The sequence below is a fragment of the Podarcis raffonei genome, chromosome 1 (assembly GCF_027172205.1).
Source record: "Podarcis raffonei isolate rPodRaf1 chromosome 1, rPodRaf1.pri, whole genome shotgun sequence".
In the NCBI taxonomy this organism is placed as follows: domain Eukaryota; kingdom Metazoa; phylum Chordata; class Lepidosauria; order Squamata; family Lacertidae; genus Podarcis; species Podarcis raffonei.
In genome coordinates, this window is record NC_070602.1 from 104,403,291 (window position 1) to 104,421,122 (window position 17,832).

General features: G+C 41.5%; 1 protein-coding gene across 3 annotated transcripts in view; it reads left to right on the top strand.

The window, feature by feature from the left end:
- KCNJ3 (potassium inwardly rectifying channel subfamily J member 3) overlaps positions 1–16,856 on the top strand; it is a 110,786-nt gene extending 93,930 nt beyond the window's left edge. For 2 of the 3 annotated variants that reach the window (XM_053407211.1, XM_053407201.1), the window contains exon 4: positions 16,068–16,856. In XM_053407211.1, coding sequence (XP_053263186.1) covers positions 16,068–16,666 — 599 coding nt within the window. In that variant the 3' untranslated portion in view covers positions 16,667–16,856. The remainder of the gene's footprint in view (positions 1–16,067) is intronic. The other variant, XM_053407230.1, reaches the window with a different exon arrangement.
- The last annotated feature ends 976 nt before the right edge of the window (positions 16,857–17,832 follow it).

Here is a 17,832-nt window from a genome sequence, read left to right on the forward strand (position 1 = left end):
GTTGTCAGTCCACATACTCAGTAATGATAGCTGTGGGAGGTGGCCTGAACAAGTAATTTAATCATTTTAGATACTTATTTATATACTGGGGGCCGAAATAATGTAACATTAGTTCCAGAGAGCACGAGGGGGAAAATGGCTGCCGTCATGTGAAGGAAGTCATACTTTTATCCACACTGCCCTGAGCTTCCGGATGCTTTTGGTATATTTGGCTATGAAAATAAAAATGATTAACACCCTCAAAAGGAAGTGCTTATCAGCGAGTGGTGCAATGGCTCAGTACTAAAGGGTACTGTAATGGCTTTAGGGGTTGCTTGTGCGTAAGTTGCCGCCGCTCTGGGCTAGGTTGGCTGGTTAAACCATTTCTCGCTGGACAGCCATCCACTCCGTGGCTGTTCAGTCACTGGCAGAATCCGTCAGTGGGCATTTCTTAAACCTTTTCCAACATAAAAGTTGTTTGACGCCCAGTCTCCTCCTACTCTCCCTGCGCGGAAGTCTTCTGCACAGGGAGGGCGTGGGTAGCGGAGGACCTGTGCTCTCCCCGCTGGTGTCCAGTGAAGAGTCCCGGAGCCTGCTCTCTGCTTCCCCCATTGGCCCCCCTCTATCCCTGGTGTTGCGCTGATTTTCTTCCCCAACAGGAGACCTGTCTCTCTCCCTGCTTGGCCCCTCTCCAGCATCGCTGTGGAGCCTCGCCTCCTCCTCTAGTTCCGATGGCAGTTCCCTGACAGGTACTTAAAGGTGAAAAGAGACTTCTCTGTAAGAAGCCATAGTTAGTTTAGACAGCCTGTGGAAATCTGCATTTTCACAGCTCTTGCAACACTGCTTACAGACAGATAAGTAAAGCCAACAGGAGCATTAGCTGTCCAGAATGGAGCCAAGATGCTTTTTACTGTATCTAACAGGAATAAAGAATTAATACCACAATAAATGAAGCACATATTCATTACAGTTATATCTCTCCTAGGGCACCCAACCCAGTGCTTTTGCCCAATGAAAAACCCAAGATATTGTCACTGTCCATTTGTCTACAGGATGTGTAATAAGTTGAGAAATGGAAGGATTTTCTCCTGCTTTTGTGCTCCTGTTTCTTTTGAGTTAAAAAGAAAAGGTATTTGCTTCATAGCAAATACTAAATCTTTCTCGAAAGTGCAGAAGCAGAGAAAGCCTAATTCCTGATTATTAAGCATTCTCTCTCTTTGTCGACTTTTCATTATCATATCACAGAAAGGGTTTGTAAATTCCAAAAGGAGTTCATCTTATTACTTATCTACTTTATATTAGCAACCACCACCATGCCAACATTCATGTTTTTGTTTTTAATCCCGAAAGGATACACTGGAGCCTTGAAAATCATAACATTCAATTTTTTTAAGGTTTTGCATAAGCTTACACAGACTGAGAATTCTGGTTTAACCATGGGTGATATCCAGTGTTAGATACTCGGAACACACCCATTGAAAACAATGGACTTATAGAATCTTGCTCAATAGGTCTGCTCTGAGTCTGACATAGTTTGGATAACACCCTGTATGCATTTCAATATTCAGTTATGAAAAAGAAATACAGTGGTACCTCGGGTTACAGATGCTTCAGGTTACAGACTCCCCTAACCCAGAAATAGTACCTCGGGTTAAGAACTTTGCTTCAGGATGAGAACAGAAATCGTGTGGTGGCAACGTGGTGGCAGCAGGAGGCCCCATTAGCTAAAATGGTGCTTCAGGTTAAGAACAGTTTCAGGTTAAAAACGAACCTCCAGAACAAATTAAGTTCTTAACCCGAGGTACCACTGTATTCATATATATTTCTCCCCCTTCTTATTAGTAATAAAATACATTTCCATTGCTCCTCTTAACTGTTTAGGGATGCTTTTAATGCTTGAAGTTTTAATTCTGTTTTTAGTCCTCTGTTGGGAGCCTCCTAGAGTGGCTGGGGAAACCTGGCCAGATGGGCGGGGTATAAATAATAAAATTATTTTATTTATACATACATACATACATACATACATACATAAATACATACATACATACATACATACACACACACACACACACACTTGCTGTTTTCTCATAGAACTGTGTAAATGGATTCTGTGTTTGACATACTATGTCAATTATATATGTTCAAAATACTCAAGACACTTTTACTTATGGGAGCAACTGAAATACATTTTAGAGCTGTAGCATAAAAGTCAGTATCCAACAATGACCATAATCTTTGCTTCTAAATATAACATCAGTCAGAAAATATTGTAAACTCGGTGCCAGGAATTTCCCTCCAGTGTCATATTGGTACCTTGAGATTTTCAAGATTTTATTTCCTTATAATGGTTTACAAGTGGGACCTACAGAAAAGCATGACAAAGTGGAATGTTTCAGTTCAGGATTCCAGCCTGTCAGCCACAGACTCTTCCTACGATTTTATTTTATTTTATTTAACAAAATTTGTAACCCATTTAACTGTGTGTAACATTTTGAAACAGTTTACGAAGTGTATAAAATATACATTAAGATTGTCAGTAAAAAAATAATAATTCTATGTTAAAAACAGGGCTATAAAAAGCAAGATGAATAAAAAGCACATTCTCCCTTGCTTTCCAATCCAGCCTTCTACCAGTCAGCCAACATTCAGTGGTCATATTGAACATGCTCAGACATAACTGGAAGCAGAACGTAATATACTTTGGCATCCCAATGTACAAAGTTATATATAGATGTCATTTTGCACAGGATGACAAGTGCTGACATAACAGAAACAGCATGTGGTATAAGGCAACTGTGGCATCTGCCTGTCCTTTGGGGCTATGCATCAGTTTTACTACAAGGGAAGTTGTTGCATGTGTGCTCTGTAAACGTTCCTTAAAATAACATTTTCTGAAAGGGTTTTTCATGATTTTCAAACAATACTGTCTGGAATTTGAAAGTTGGCCCCAGCTAGTGATGGGTAAACTGCTCAGTTCTCCTTGAAATTTGCTCTTTTTTTACAGTTCAATAAATTGAAGCAGGGGGGCATTGAAAACTGCAACTCCCTTCTTTTGTAGCAGCGAGGGACACTTGAATCATGCATTCAGGATGCAGTCTGTAAGGACTGCCCAGCCATCTCCACTGCCATTTCCCCTTCACCACCATGAGCAAACTTGGTTGGGAGCAGGAGACAACGGGTTGGCTGAATGAATCCATTATGAGTCAGAGCCAAACACCACATTTTCAAACTGCCCTAATTATATACTGCTGACCTTAGTAGTTCAAACCACCAATGCATGCTGCAAAGATGGGACTCATTTCTCTTCCTATTCAAGGGTTGGTATGAATGGTGTTATGTACTGAGTTGAATAGGATCCAAACTGCAGCAGTCTGATTGGTCCTAGAACAATAGGATCCAAAAGGCAGCAGTCTGATTGGTCCTAGAACAATAGGATTCAGAATGCAGCAGTCTGATTGGTCCTAGAACAATGCAGCAGTATGATTGGTTGGCAGGAACCACCCAATCATGCTCCAGATAGAAGTGAATCCACAACCTGATTGGCTTACAGTAGAATTCCGGAATTAGCCAATCATGTGCAGCCCATTGTGTAAATAATGTATATAAAGCAGATACTTTGAGGGGACTTTCATTCATTCCTCCTCACCACTATGAGCTGAATAAAGAGCATGAAATCACTTGGCGACTCTGAGTATATTTCAAATGGGAAAGTATCAATTCCTTTAGCTTAAAGTAATAACACAACAGCAACAACGATCTGATAGGGCAGTCGCCAGCATTTTACTGCCACTGGCCACATTTGGATTTTTTGCGAAAGTGCTGCAAGTGCCACTCTCAAAATGGCTGCCATGGGGACATAACACGTCACAAAATGTTGCTGTGGGACATGGCATTTCACAGAATGGCTGCCATGGAAGCATAACGTAACACCAAATGGCAGCTCATTTCTGACAATACACAGGGATCATGTCATGTGTTTCCATGTGAAAAGGAATCATATTCATGCTTCGTTTTACTAGAATTGAGAAATAAGCCTGTGGACAATAAACATTATGAATTTCATTCTAGTCCACTCAGTGTTAGTCAAAAGCAGAATGGCAGAATCTAAACTGTTCCTGCAGACTCAGAGAAACCCAGCATGTTCAAAAAGTGTAAGTATTTGTAATGTGTGGAGTACTTGGGGTAGCAAACCAGCATACACTAATTAGGTAATGTGACATAAAAGATGGCTTGAAATAGTTGTGCAACTCAGCCTTTCTGAGGCATTCTCGTGCTCCTGGGATTAAAATGCTGCACTTCTTCATTAGCTAAGATGAAAGCTTAAATAGTCTCCTATCTTAGCTGAGGCTAAAGCAATTACATTTGTGTTTTAGCCTTGTGCATAGTCATAGATCTTCTGTTCTGAAGCCAAAAGTTCTACCTCATTGCATGCAATAATTTGTATTTAATTTATATGTTGGCAATTTGGATGCCCTTTTCATAGCAGTCAACTTTTCCCTTTTCTTGCAAGGAATCCTATTCGGAATTTCCCTTAAAAAGGGGGAAATGTTGACAGCTATGCCTTTTCAGTAGGAAAAATGCTTGTCAACAATAAAACAAAAGACAGAAAAAGAATAACTTCTAGGGTCCTCATGTAAAAAATGGTAATCTAGAAACAAAAAGTGAAAGCTAAAATGCCATTACTACTATTTATGAATGTAACAAAGAATTTGTCAGTATTCTAGGTCATATTTTTGTTTCAGTTGTGATCAGTGTGGTGTAGTGGTTAGAGTGTTGGACTATGATCTGGGAGACTCCTGTTCAAATCCTGGCTGAGCCATGAAGCTCACAGGCTGCAAAGAGGATCCTTAACAAAATATTCCAACTTTGGTTTCATATGGAAGAGTGACATAGATATAAATACATTTTTTAAAAAAAACTAAAATAAAATTTTACTGTGTTTCTCCAGACTCTTAACAGGCATGTTCCTGTTCATGCCTCCAGCAAGTCTGAAAAAGGCAGCAGGGGGTAGCCAATATGGTGCTCTCCAGCTGCTCTTCAGTTATAGTTCCCATCCACATCAGAAGGGCCCCATGTTGGTTATCTCTGATATAAAGAGTAGAAGAAGTATGGAAAATAGGAAAAGGAATAACTGTTGCTTTCCCTTTTTCTTCTTCTGAAACATCCCTATTAAGGACCCCTGCTCTTCGGCTTGTCAATCGGAAACATCCCTATATATTGCAGGGAAAAGAGAGAGGTGGGGTTTTTTTTTAACCTTATAGTGTGCATCCCTCCAACCCTAATCTCCTTTTAAGAATATTTACTATAAGCCAATTCCATTTCTCTCCCTGCCTCTTTTTTGTTTTTCCTCGACCAACAACCTAACACCTATTTAAACATAGATATCGCTATACAGAAAATGGTTGTCTTCTCATATGCTATTAAAACTCAGTCTGAATTGCTAGCGCATATGTCAACATGGGAAGTAGCACATAAAATTAAGATAACTTTCATAAAGCGGTGCATCGGATGATTGTTAATGTAAACATATAGCTTGCAACAAAACTTGTCTTCCTAAGTGCAATTAGAATGTGTTCGGGGATAGACATTATTAGTATATAGACTCTGTTAAATCTTAATAGGGCCATTAACTTAATGAAAGCAAGAAAAAGTGTCTGTCACCATAACTTCGTAATGAACCAATTCTTTTCTTCCTTGTTAAAAAGAATCTACAGAAAATAAAAGAACATACAAAAAGGAGATGAACATTAATCATCTGGTTTAGTTCCCTAATACAGTAAAGAAAGCCAGTACTTAAGACAATGGCATGGTAAATTAGAGAGAATATATTGTTATTCTGTACAACAGGCCCTTACAAATGTTGAGTAGCATTATGTCATTATAATCACCATAACAGCTTTTAAACTGAACATTTTGTCAAAGAAAAAGTCCAATAAAAAGTATAATTCCAAATGAGAAAAGGTGACATCTGGCACACTAGTGAAATCGTTTTGGCTTTGAGAAGTGTATCTGTGTAGCCCAAATCAAGCTGACAGAGAATGACATCACTTGTATGAACAGAAAACATTCAGACAGTGCTAGGTAGCAGAGGTGCAAGTGACCAGCAGTTAAGGCAAAATTGGATAGATGCTAAAGGTCATGTGTGATTACTACCAAAAACGATAACCCTGCAGCTCCTCCTGATAACCACCTCCCATCTTGCCACAGTATTCTGCACCATCTGAAGTTTCTAAGCACTTCTCAAAGGCAGCCCCACACAGAGTGCATTGCAGTAACACAATCGAGATGTGAGTTGGACATGACAACCACTCACTAAATACACCCACAAGAACAGACCTTTCTGTTGTGGTTCCCCATTTGTGGAATGTTCTCACCATAGAGTCTCACCTAGCACCATCACCTTTAGGTGCCAGGCAAAAACTTTCCTCTATAACCAGGCCTTGGGCTTTATGGCCTTTTTGAAGTGGGCCAGGTGTTTTTAATGTACTGGGATAGTTTCCTTCCCTTGGTTTTAATGTATCCGGGTTTGGTTGTAAGTCACTTTAGGTTCCCTTGAGCAAGATAAAGCGACTAACAAGTTTTAGTGTTATAATACATGAATTACTTTCACAGAATTCAGTTTGCAATATATTACGTCTAAGCAGTTGTCCATTGTGGTGCTGTGCCTCAAAACTCTCCTCCAAATGAACTCTGACTATTCCCCTTTCCCTGCTTTTTCCACTGGTGACTTAAAGCATTTGAATATTATGTTGTATTGTGGTATACTGGGGTGGGGAGTATATTTGTTCTATCTGCTGGTTGTGTGGTGCAATTGAAACCATGGTTACTCAGAAGTCAGCAACATGGAGCTCATTAGGCCTTACTTCATTGTGCACTAGTCTTTAAAGCTGACTTGATTTCACTGTTGCTTTTAGCTCAGCGTTTCATTTTGAACACAACATTGGGGCCAGAATAGTAGCTTACCTTAAAAATAATAATCATAAACAAATGCACAGGTCTTAAAACAGTTTACTCGAGACCATATACACATGAGACCTTCATACACATATCTATTCCAGAATAACTTGATTGAATAGTGTCACCTTTTCATTTCAGAGACATGAATCATGCTAGAATTTCCTGTATTATTTAAATATGTATGACTTCCTGAATGGTTTAAATAGTTATGAATATCCCATACCATTTTTGGCCCCTTGTTTCTGACATCCAGATTGTGAAAAGACCATGTTGGGAGCTCTGTGTGCATTGCAGGGCTTCAGGACAAACTCTGAAAATGGTTTTAAACGAGGCTGTTTACACAGTGATATTCCTATATACCTTTTATCACAATTTTATGAGAATAGCATGTGCTATTATTATCACTTTGCTTTGTAAAATGTATTTGCAAAACTAAATTTGTCTAGCTTATAAAGCAATAAAGCTGAAGTTAGATGAATAGCGTTAGCTGGTTGCCCAAAGTAGAGTAAACATATTTATTACAGTAAACAGAAAAAGGGATAATTAAAAGCAATAAAACACTGAAGGGGTATGAGAAAAGTTTAAGGCAGCAATATATTTAAAAGCCTACAGGAAAAATTTCTAAAATGTTTTAAAAGGACGTTTTCCATATCTTAGATTCACCTATCCGAGACCCAGTCCCATAAAACTGGTGTTTATCCCCATATTTTTTTAAAGGAAGTATTTGTGAAATACTATTTGCTATTTGTTAACACTGCAATTTCAGAAATTAAAGTATGAAGAATGTGGATGCAGTCTACATAGCTAAATTGGTTACAAGTTGATTACAGGTTCTGGTGGATTGAGTGGACGAGACTAATAGTAGGTCTTACAGTCAAGAAGGTAGTTTCTGCTTGTGTTCTAGAGGGAAATGAAGGACAGATGGGGCTCGTCAACCTGGGAAGGTAGCCCCCATCTGGGAGAAGGAATACTCTGCTTTGCCGGGAGAAGGAAAGGCTTTGGAGTCAACCCTACACAAACCCAGAATGTAGTCTCTAAGACAGTTGGATTGCATCTTATACGCTCCTTGCGGCAGCAACTGCAACAAATACACCTTTTTGCCGCTAATAGGCAATCTTATGTTGATCCTAGTAATTATGCATTACTGTCCATAGCTTTCCATAGTAACAGGTATGCAGATGTTTCAGGGAGACTAGCTAAAAGTGTAAATCCATACCAAGCAGGCATTCTTTGCTGTATAGACCCATTGTATAGAATTTACACTATTACTGAAATTGTATATGTTAAGAGCTCTGATATCCCAAGGAGAGCATTTTCAGTTATTGTCGTAGAACTTACTCGAAAGAAAGGTTCGTGGAAACAAGTGGGATTACTTTCAAATAGTTTATTTAGACAGCAATCTGCACTGCTGGGGCTCGTGGTGTTCGGATGCTGGGCTCCACTGGCAAAGGGGCTGTGCTTCGATTGTATAAGCCCCAACATACTCCTTTGGTCCAGGATGACCAAGTATAACTGTAATGGCTTTAGGGGGTGCTTGTGCGTTATTTACCGCCGCTCTGGGCTAGGTTGCCTGGTTAAACCGTTTCTCGCTGGACAGCCATCCACTCCGTGGCTGTTCAGTCGCTGGCAGAATCCGTCAGTGGGCGTTTCTTGAACCTCTTCCAGCAAAGAAGTTCTTTGACGCCAAGTCGCCGCCTACTTTCCCTGCGCGGAAGTCTTCTGCCCAGGGTGGGTGTGGGCAGCGGAGGACCTGTGCTCTCCTCGCTGGTCTCCTGCGAAGAGTCCTGGAGCCTCCTCTCTGCTTCTCCCATCGGCCCCCCTCTATCCCTGGTGTTGCGCTGATTTTCTTTCCCAGCCGGAGACCTGCCTCTCTCCCTGCTTGGCCCCTCTCCAGCATCGCTGTGGAGCCTCGCCTCCTCCGCTAGTTCTGATGGCAGTTCCCTGACAATAACATTCCTAAAAGCTGAGAAGCTAGAGCATCACTGGGGAACTTTTAAGTCTGAGGGCTGCATTCCCTTGTGATAAAACTTCCAAATGCCGCATACCAATGTTGCTGAGGGGCAAAAGTGGACAGATCAATGGATGTGACTCTTACTTACCTTTGTATAGTAGCCATGCAAAGGTCAGAGGCTTCTACACATTTTCACATCTCTTCATCCAGGCAAGCGAGAAGCATTACCACAGTTCAATGACACATTCTAACCAGGCATTCATGGATAGTGTGGAGCATAGCTGTGAGGTGTGTGGTCTCTGGGGAGCGGTTCCCCACCACTGGGCTAGAGTTTGGACCTTGTACTCCTCATATACTCAATTACCCTAACTTGTGCTTCCATATACTTGTACATTTCTAAAACACTTCAAATTACATGACTTTCTTGCAAAGCCAGCTACTAATATTAAGATTCACATAATATTAAGCCAGTACAGTGGTACCTCTGGTTACATATGCTTCAGGTTACATACGCTTCAGGTTACAGACTCCACTAACCCAGAAATAGTACCTCGGGTTAAGAACTTTGCTTCAGGATGAGAACAGAAATTGTGCTCCAGCGGCAGCAGGAGGCCCAATTAGCTAAAGTGGTGCTTCAGGTTAAGAACAGTTTCAGGTTAAGAACGGACCTCCGGAACAAATTAAGTACTTAACCTGAGGTACCACTGTATTTCCAGGGAAGGTTTTCTTAACAACTGCATACAACTCATAAAATCTCTTCCACCCTTTGTTTATTATGGTCTATTGAACATGAAGTGTAGAAGACCCCAGGTTCCAGGTCTGTGATGAGAAGAAGGATGATAAATGGGCATGGTGTCTCTCAACACCCGATTCTCGCTAAGACCTCTTGTGAACTGAAGTTTAGTCAAAGGAAAACCACTAGCAAAACTTGTGTAAATGTTTACTGAGCCTTCCAAAGAGCTGAAATCGAATCCAATTGCCCCTAAAAGGCAACACAGTGTACCAAGGAAGCTGTCGATTTATTTTGTGGCCTGCTTCAGTTTGCAGGGTTGCAGCAACTATATAGCTCAGCAACAGTGATGGAAGCTGTCTGCATTAACAGCAACACAGAGATAATTATGCAACTCCTTTCTATGAATGCAGTGCTAGAATTGTGTATCGTGCTGCAGATACCATTTAAATTGGAAAGTATTATCAGACAATCCTAATGCACATATAAAAATAATAATGCCCATTCCCTTTCCCAAACAAGTTGAGCCCTGCTGTCACATCACATTTGTCACAAAATCATGTTATATAATAACAACTTGATAGTGCAGGAGAAGCCTTTGTGAAGAGCATCATTTCCCTTTCACAGCAAAATACAAAAACTGCTCCAAGGACACTCTTTTGTGCTGGGAGGGGAAAGCTTCACCAAGAAATGCAATTATACATAGCCTGCATACAATTGCAACAGCATGCTTCTTTCATACTACCTTCTCTAAGATAACTGAAGCTCCAGATATCATGCAAAATTGCATTAATGAAAGCTTAGACCGTAAAAAGCAGTGTATCCCTTAGTCATGACAGTACACTCAAGTTTGAAGACAAACACTTAATTGTTGCCTAAAGCAGTGTGACATAAATGTCATTCCCCCCCTCCCAATAAGGTGTAACGAATCAGAATGCCTTGGAATGATTAGTTTAATAGGTTGTTGATTTAAATAGCGCTCTAATTCTAGCCTTAACACATTTCTCTAGTCAGCCCCTTTTACTGGTGAGCAGATCATTTAATACTTTATGCCACTTCCAGCTGCCTGCTGTGGTTGAGTCTTCTCCCTGAAAATTGTTTTCTCTGAGGCTCTAACATAGCTCTTTTCTCTGTGATATTCTGAAGCAAAAAGATTTCCACCTTCAAGGTTTACTCTAAAAGTGTATCATACACACCTAATTTAAATAATTAAAGAGGTTTTTTTAAGTGAAAAAAATGCATACAATTACAGTGTTTTAGAAGACTGGTTTTTTTGCTTGAGATAGAAGGAACTAGCAATGAATAAGCCCCTTTGTGTGTCAAAATTTGATTTCATTTTTCTCATATTCACTACTTACTTTCTTCTTGGAGTGTTTTGCATTTTGTCATGACTAATTTCTAAGGGAAATCTGAGCAAAGTTTGCTAAGAAATGGTGTGTACACACACACACACATATGACCTCCTTTCTTTCCTGTAACTTCACTTTCCTTAAATCTCTTCTCTGGAAGTCTTGAAATGTACTTTCTCTTTCACAGTTTGTTTGGGCACCTGTTTAATGGTGTTAGGTAAAGGTAAAGGGACCCTGACAGTTAAGTCCAGCTGCGAACAACTCTGGGGTTGCGGCGCTCATCTCGCTTTACAGGACAAGGGAGCCGGCGTTTGTCCGCTCCGCAGACAGTTTTTCTGGGTCATGTGGCCAGCATGACTAAGCCGCTTCTGGTGCAACAGAACAGAGACACCAGAGCAGCGCACGGAAACACCGTTTACCTTCCCGCCGGAGCGGTACTTATTAAGCTACTTGCACTTTTGGGTGTGCTTTCGAACTGCTAGGTTGGCAGGAGCTGGGACCGAGCAACAGGAGCTCACCCTGTTGCAGGGATTAGAATCGCCAACCACAACGACACCTGCGTCCCTTTAAGGGTGTTATCCATCCTTAATAAGTAGCTCTACATAGATTTGGGAATTACTTTAGGATTATTTGGGGGAATGCTGTAGAATCAGCATGAATCATTCAGTACCTAGTTTTTTGCACTAAAATGCCTTTTTTGCAGCTATATATTTTTACTTGCTGATCGTTATTTCTCATTTTCCTTCTGTGCTGCTTTTAGCCCATCTGTAGCATGCATGCATGAAGAGCAGCACAGGAACAATGGGGACACAATACAGTGCTACCTTGGGTTACATACGCTTCAGGTTACATACACTTCAGGTTACAGACTCCGCTAACCCAGAAATATTACCTCGGGTTAAGAACTTTGCTTCAAGATGAGAACAGAGATTGTGCTCCAGCGGCGCGGCAGCAGCAGGAGGCCCCATTAGCTAAAGTGGTGCTTCAGGTTAAGAACAGTTTCAGGTTAAGAACGGACCTCCGGAATGAATTAAGTACTTAACCTGAGGTACCACTGTACATGGTGGTACAGCTCACATGTAACACTAAGGTGAATCGTTGTGCATTTACTCATAGCAGAAATTGTAGCAGCTTCAATCCTTTCCCAGCCCTGCTGCTTTCGTGCTCCCTAGGGCTAAGGTGTTATAGCCAAACCTGGAGTCGTGGTTTGTCTTGTTGTGGTTTATTTGGAGCGAGATAAATCACAAGCCCAGCTTCAAATCTAATGCTAAGCCAATCTATGGCTTCGCTCTGGATATCAGGACCAAGGGAGGAGCTAAGTGGCTACGATTTCTGCGTTGAGTAGCCTCATACTCATTTAAGCCATGGTTTGGCTTAGCATTACATGCAAACTGGATCACAGTCAATAGCTTTTGCTTCTTGGCATACTAAAATGAAAAAATCACATTGATGGTAGTACATCTTAAAGCATTTGGGGGGGAAAGTGTAATGCAACAGAAAGGGAAATGATCTACTAATTGGGGATACAATCTGGAATCAGTTTTTCCCCTATTCTCTTTTCTCTCTTTTTGTTCAAGGAGGGGAGGGTAATTATGTTCAAGTTCTTCTCAGATTTTACTCGATTGATGACCACAGTCATACAGAATAAGCAGCAAACTAAACACTGAGACATCTCAGTTCTACCCTTGTTTAGCGTTAGCCAAAAAACAGAAGTAAGGTGAATTTATACTTGGCCTCACAGCAGTGGCGTAGCGTGGGTTGTCAGCACCCGGGGCAAGGCAAGTAATTTGTGCCCCCTAACCCGTGGATTTGCGCCCCCTAACCCGTGGATTTGCGCCCCCTAACCCTAACCCCCAGATGTTGCGCCCGGTGCGGCCGGCCCCCCCCCTGCACCCCCCACGCTACGCCACTGCCTCACAGGAATATTGTGGCCTTGGTTGGTTTTATTTCTAATAACTGCTTATATTTTGCTTGTGGTGATGAAACCCATGGAATGTTTGTGAGCTGAACTGTTCAGCTTAGTCCAGGGGTTCAGTGTTAAACTTTCCAGGAAGCAAACGTATCAGAAACTTTACAGAGGAGACATGGAAATAGGAGATAGGTAGGTGCTTTGAGCATAGCTGAAATCACTTAAGGTATGGGCGAGAAATCTCATGACCGGCCTGGGTGTGGGATGAATTGTGATAATGCCTCTTGGTTTCCTGGATTAGAGAGGTATATGCATATGCACCTCTGACTTTTGCAGAGCTGGAAATATAGAAAGGTAAGAGTCACAACCATTTTGCCACCCAGTTTTTGCCTCTGGCCTGCCCACCACTGCCTTGTGGCCCCTGGAATACTACAGATGCACTAAGATAATGCTCAGGCCAAAAAATTTTCCCAGAGCTTGGTGCTATGAGGGGACTGAAATAGGTGTCTGATGAAGTGACAGGCAAGCTATATAAAAAAAAAGTGAGGCAAAGAGGGCTGAAAGCAGACCCTAGGAACAAGCAGGACTGTGCACTGTTGGCATGAAGGAAGTGGACAGGCAAAAGGGAGGATTGGCAAGCTGGGGACTCTGCGCCATAGAGCATCAGGTTGTTAGCTTTACTCATCTGAACAGGGTTTTGTCAGTAGTTGCTTCCAAAGTCATAGCAGCATTGTGGCTGGATAACCTGAAGGGGAGACAACAGCAACCTGTTGGGGGAAGAGCTCACAGTTCTACTTTTACATACAGTGGTACCTCGGGTTACAGACGCTTCAGGTTACAGACTCTGCTAGCCCAGAAATAGTACCACAGGTTAAGAACTTTGCTTCAGGCTGAGAACAGAAATCACGTGGTGGCAGCAGCAGGAGGCCCCATTAGTTAAAGTGGTACCTCAGGTTAAGAACAGTTTCAGGTTAAGAACGGACCTCCAGAATCAATTAAGTTCTTAACCTGAGGTACCACTGTACTCATGAAATGAACTAGCTAGTTCCTTGGCTGCAGGCGCCAAATCATTATGCAGCCAGAGCCTCAGGATTTTGACAATTGCAGGGGGTTGCACATGCCCTAACACCCTGCCACAAACAAATCCATTACTAAAACGATTACCGTAAATAGGATCACTAACTACTTGAATGACTTAGGAATTATTTGTTACTCCTTAGAGACAGATAGTATGTGGTTTCCTTCTTTTATGAACAGCATCAATGAAAGTGCCTTCTTCACTTTTAATCCACTCCAGCTTTATCTCACTGTTTTCTTACATCTAAACTGCAAGCTTGTACCTAATATCTAACGATGTGGTGTTCATTTTCCACTCATTCATTTTATAGCAAACCTTTAGTAATGAGATTTCTAGCTGAATGCAGATCTAGAGAGGCTGGAGCTGATGGTCCTCTTGTTGGCATAATAGCCCAAATCCAATGTAGCTATAACTAATGAACAGCAGCAAATAAAGGACCTGGCTTGGCAAGACTAAAAGGTAAAGGTAAAGGGACCCCTGACCGTTAGGACCAGTCGCGAACGACTCTGGGGTTGCGGCGCTCATCTCGCTTTATTGGCCAAGGGAGCCGGTGTACGGCTTCCGGGTCATGTGGCCAGCATGACTAAGCCGCTTCTGGCAAACCAGAGTGGTGCACGGAAACGCCGGAGTGGTACCTATTTATCTACTTGCACTTTGAGGTGCTTTTGAACTGCTATGTTGGCAGGTGCAGAGACTGAGCAACAGGAGCTCAGCCTGTCGCGGGGATTCGAACCACTGACCTTCCGATCGGCAAGCCCTAGGCTCAGAGTAATTACTACTCAGAGTAATTGCTCTGTGTCTAAAATTAATTTCTACCCAACCTGTTGTGCTATGTTGTTCTTTTATGTGATAATTTCATAAACAAAATTTAAAAGTGGGCGAAAAACTGGGCTTTGATATAATTTATATTCATTTGGAAAATAATTACAAAAAAATCCCACTTGCATATAATTGCATGCATGTATCTTTCCTCCCCAAGTGATGGGTTTCCTTAGGTGAACAGTAGATCTTCCCCAGCAGTCATTTTGTAACATTTTCTTTACCAAGCTTGTATACAAAGTCATTTGAGCAGCTCTTGTGCCAGCCTAGTTGTGTTCCCAAAATGTCCCATGGTTGGGACTACAGTTGCCATGTTTGGCTACTGTCAGGGAGGATGCTGCCCGTTAAGTCCAGTCATGGGCAACTCATCTCGCTTTACTAGCCGAGGGAGCCGGCGTTTGTCTGCAGACAGTTTTTCCAGGTCATGTGGCCAACATGACTAAGCTGCTTCTGGTGAAACCAGAGCAGCACATGGAAACACCGTTAACCTTTCCGCCGGAGTGGTACATATTTATCTACTTGCACTTTTTTGCCGTGCTTTCGAACTGCTAGGTTGGCAGAAGCAGGGACCGAGCAACGGGAGCTCACCCCATTGCGGGGATTTGAACCACCGACCTTCTGATCGGCAAGCTCTAAGCTCTGTGGTTTAGACCACAGCGCCACCCGTGGGGGAAGGATCAGATCATGTGGAAAATGAACATAATATTTTAGCCGCAGTTGATTCATTTTCAGCTTTGAATTCTTGTAAAAAAAGTGCCCCTAGAAATTCTGTTGTTGCATCCATAATCTAGGTTCAAGGTGCCATTTTGCTCCTGGCTTTCATATCTCTCTTTCTACCGCTGATTGGCATTCTAACCAAAGTATGACTCTCCTCTCCTTTCATATAATAAGTATGTGACTCTCCTCTCCTTTCAATAAGTATGTGATTTCTTTGTTTTTGATCAATTTTCAATTCTAAATAACAGTAATTCTGATTTCAGCACATTACTGCATGAACTGAGTCTCCAAGAAGTACAGTGCCATATGCCAGCTGTGCATTAATAATATATTCTTATTGTGATTAATATTTATGCATTTATTGGGGTGGGGCAGCAATTGATGAAGTCTGCACCATGCCTTGAATCCTCATGTCAAGCTGCTCTGTTATATGTGGAAGCTAGTTTCATGTGGTGTTTCTATCATGTGAATCATTGCCATGTTCCACTGTCGTAAATAGACCTAGTGGATTAAATATGAACCAAATCATTTTATTTTCAAGTTTCTGACCAAGCTCTTGTTTGCCTTTGAACTTGTAGGGATGACTTGTCAAGCCAGAACATCCTACACAGAAGATGAAGTTCTTTGGGGCCATCGTTTCTTCCCTGTTATTTCCTTAGAGGAAGGATTCTTCAAAGTAGACTATTCCCAGTTCCATGCAACGTTTGAAGTCCCTACAGCACCTTACAGTGTGAAAGAACAGGAAGAAATGCTCCTTATGTCCTCCCCATTAATAGCACCAGCTGTAAGTAACAGTAAAGAAAGAAATAATTCTGTAGAATGTCTAGATGGCATAGATGACATTGGTACAAAGCTACCGTCAAAACTGCAGAAAATGACTGGAAGGGATGACTTTCCTAAAAAACTGCTGAGGATGAGTTCTACCACTTCGGAAAAAGCCTACAGCATGGGGGACCTACCTTTGAAACTCCAGCGAATAAGTTCTGTCCCTGGCAACTCAGAAGAGAAACTGGTATCTAAAACCACAAAAATGTTGTCAGATCCTATGAGCCAGTCTATGGCAGACTTGCCACCGAAACTTCAAAGATTATCCGGAGGAGGAGGAGGAGGAGGAGGTAGAATGGAAGGAAACCTCCCCCCAAAACTGAGGAAAATGAATTCTGATCGGTTTACATAACATGAACAGACATATTAGGTATTATTTCAAGTTTGAATTGCCATTCAATCCAATTGAGCAGGAAAGCAAACACGTTGAAAATTGCATTTGATGACTGGTTTTCCTTAAGAGTTACATGCACTCTGGGACAACTGTATTCCCCCAAATTAAGGACTCTTGTTGAATTATACAATAAAATACATGAACTTCAGTATAGGACCATATGAAAGCTAACAAGCTAATATTAATCGGCATGTAATATCACCACAAGCATGCAATAATAGTGTGCAAATTTTGCATATAGTTTTATGGCATGGTTCTTACTATATTTATACTGTATATTATGGGCGGGGAGTGTAAATGGGGTGTTATTCTCCTATATTTCTTAAGCGTTAAGTAGTAGATAAAACATCCAAGTGGGTTACTAACAGGGCAGGTTATACATTTGTTTATGATGGGCACAATCCAGCCAAAGTTAAACATTTGAGGCATGATCCATCTGCCCATTGCAATCTTCCCAGCCTCTCAGCATGTGGAGAGGTCATCTGCTGCCAAGCCTCCTTCCCTTTCCCCACCCCCTGTAGGTGGAGAACTATGCAGAAGTGCACATAAAGGACAATTTGGAGCAGTCGCTTTCTTGAAATTTAAGTAAGACCTTAGATGGCTTCTATTTCCATCAATGGGAATTATAAATGTTTCATGTTGGCTGAATCGTGCCCAGTACCTTTTTACTCTCCTGATATAAACTGTGATGTTTTGTTCAGACAGTTAAAGTGCATGTTTCTTTGTTAGATTCAGGCTATCAGTATTAGGAATAATGAACACCAATACTTTTAGCCTTAATCTCCTAACTTTATTGTTTACTTTTAACAGTTTCCTCCACTTCTTTGGGAGGGAGAGCTACAGAGATCCCTGAACCCATGCTTTATATTAAACAAAAAAAAAGTGCAATGGGCTTAATGCGTGCAAAATAAGGACAGTTTTCCATTTTAGACACAGTGCATAAAAACCCAAAGAATGTAAGAGTGATAGGTGCTTAGAATCATAGAACTGTAGAGTTGGAAGGGACCACGAGGGTCATCTAGTCCAACCCCCTGCAATGCAGGAATCTTTCATCCAATGTGGGGCTCAAACCCACAACCCTGGGAGATTAAGAGTCTCATCCTCTACTGACAGCTTGAATAATA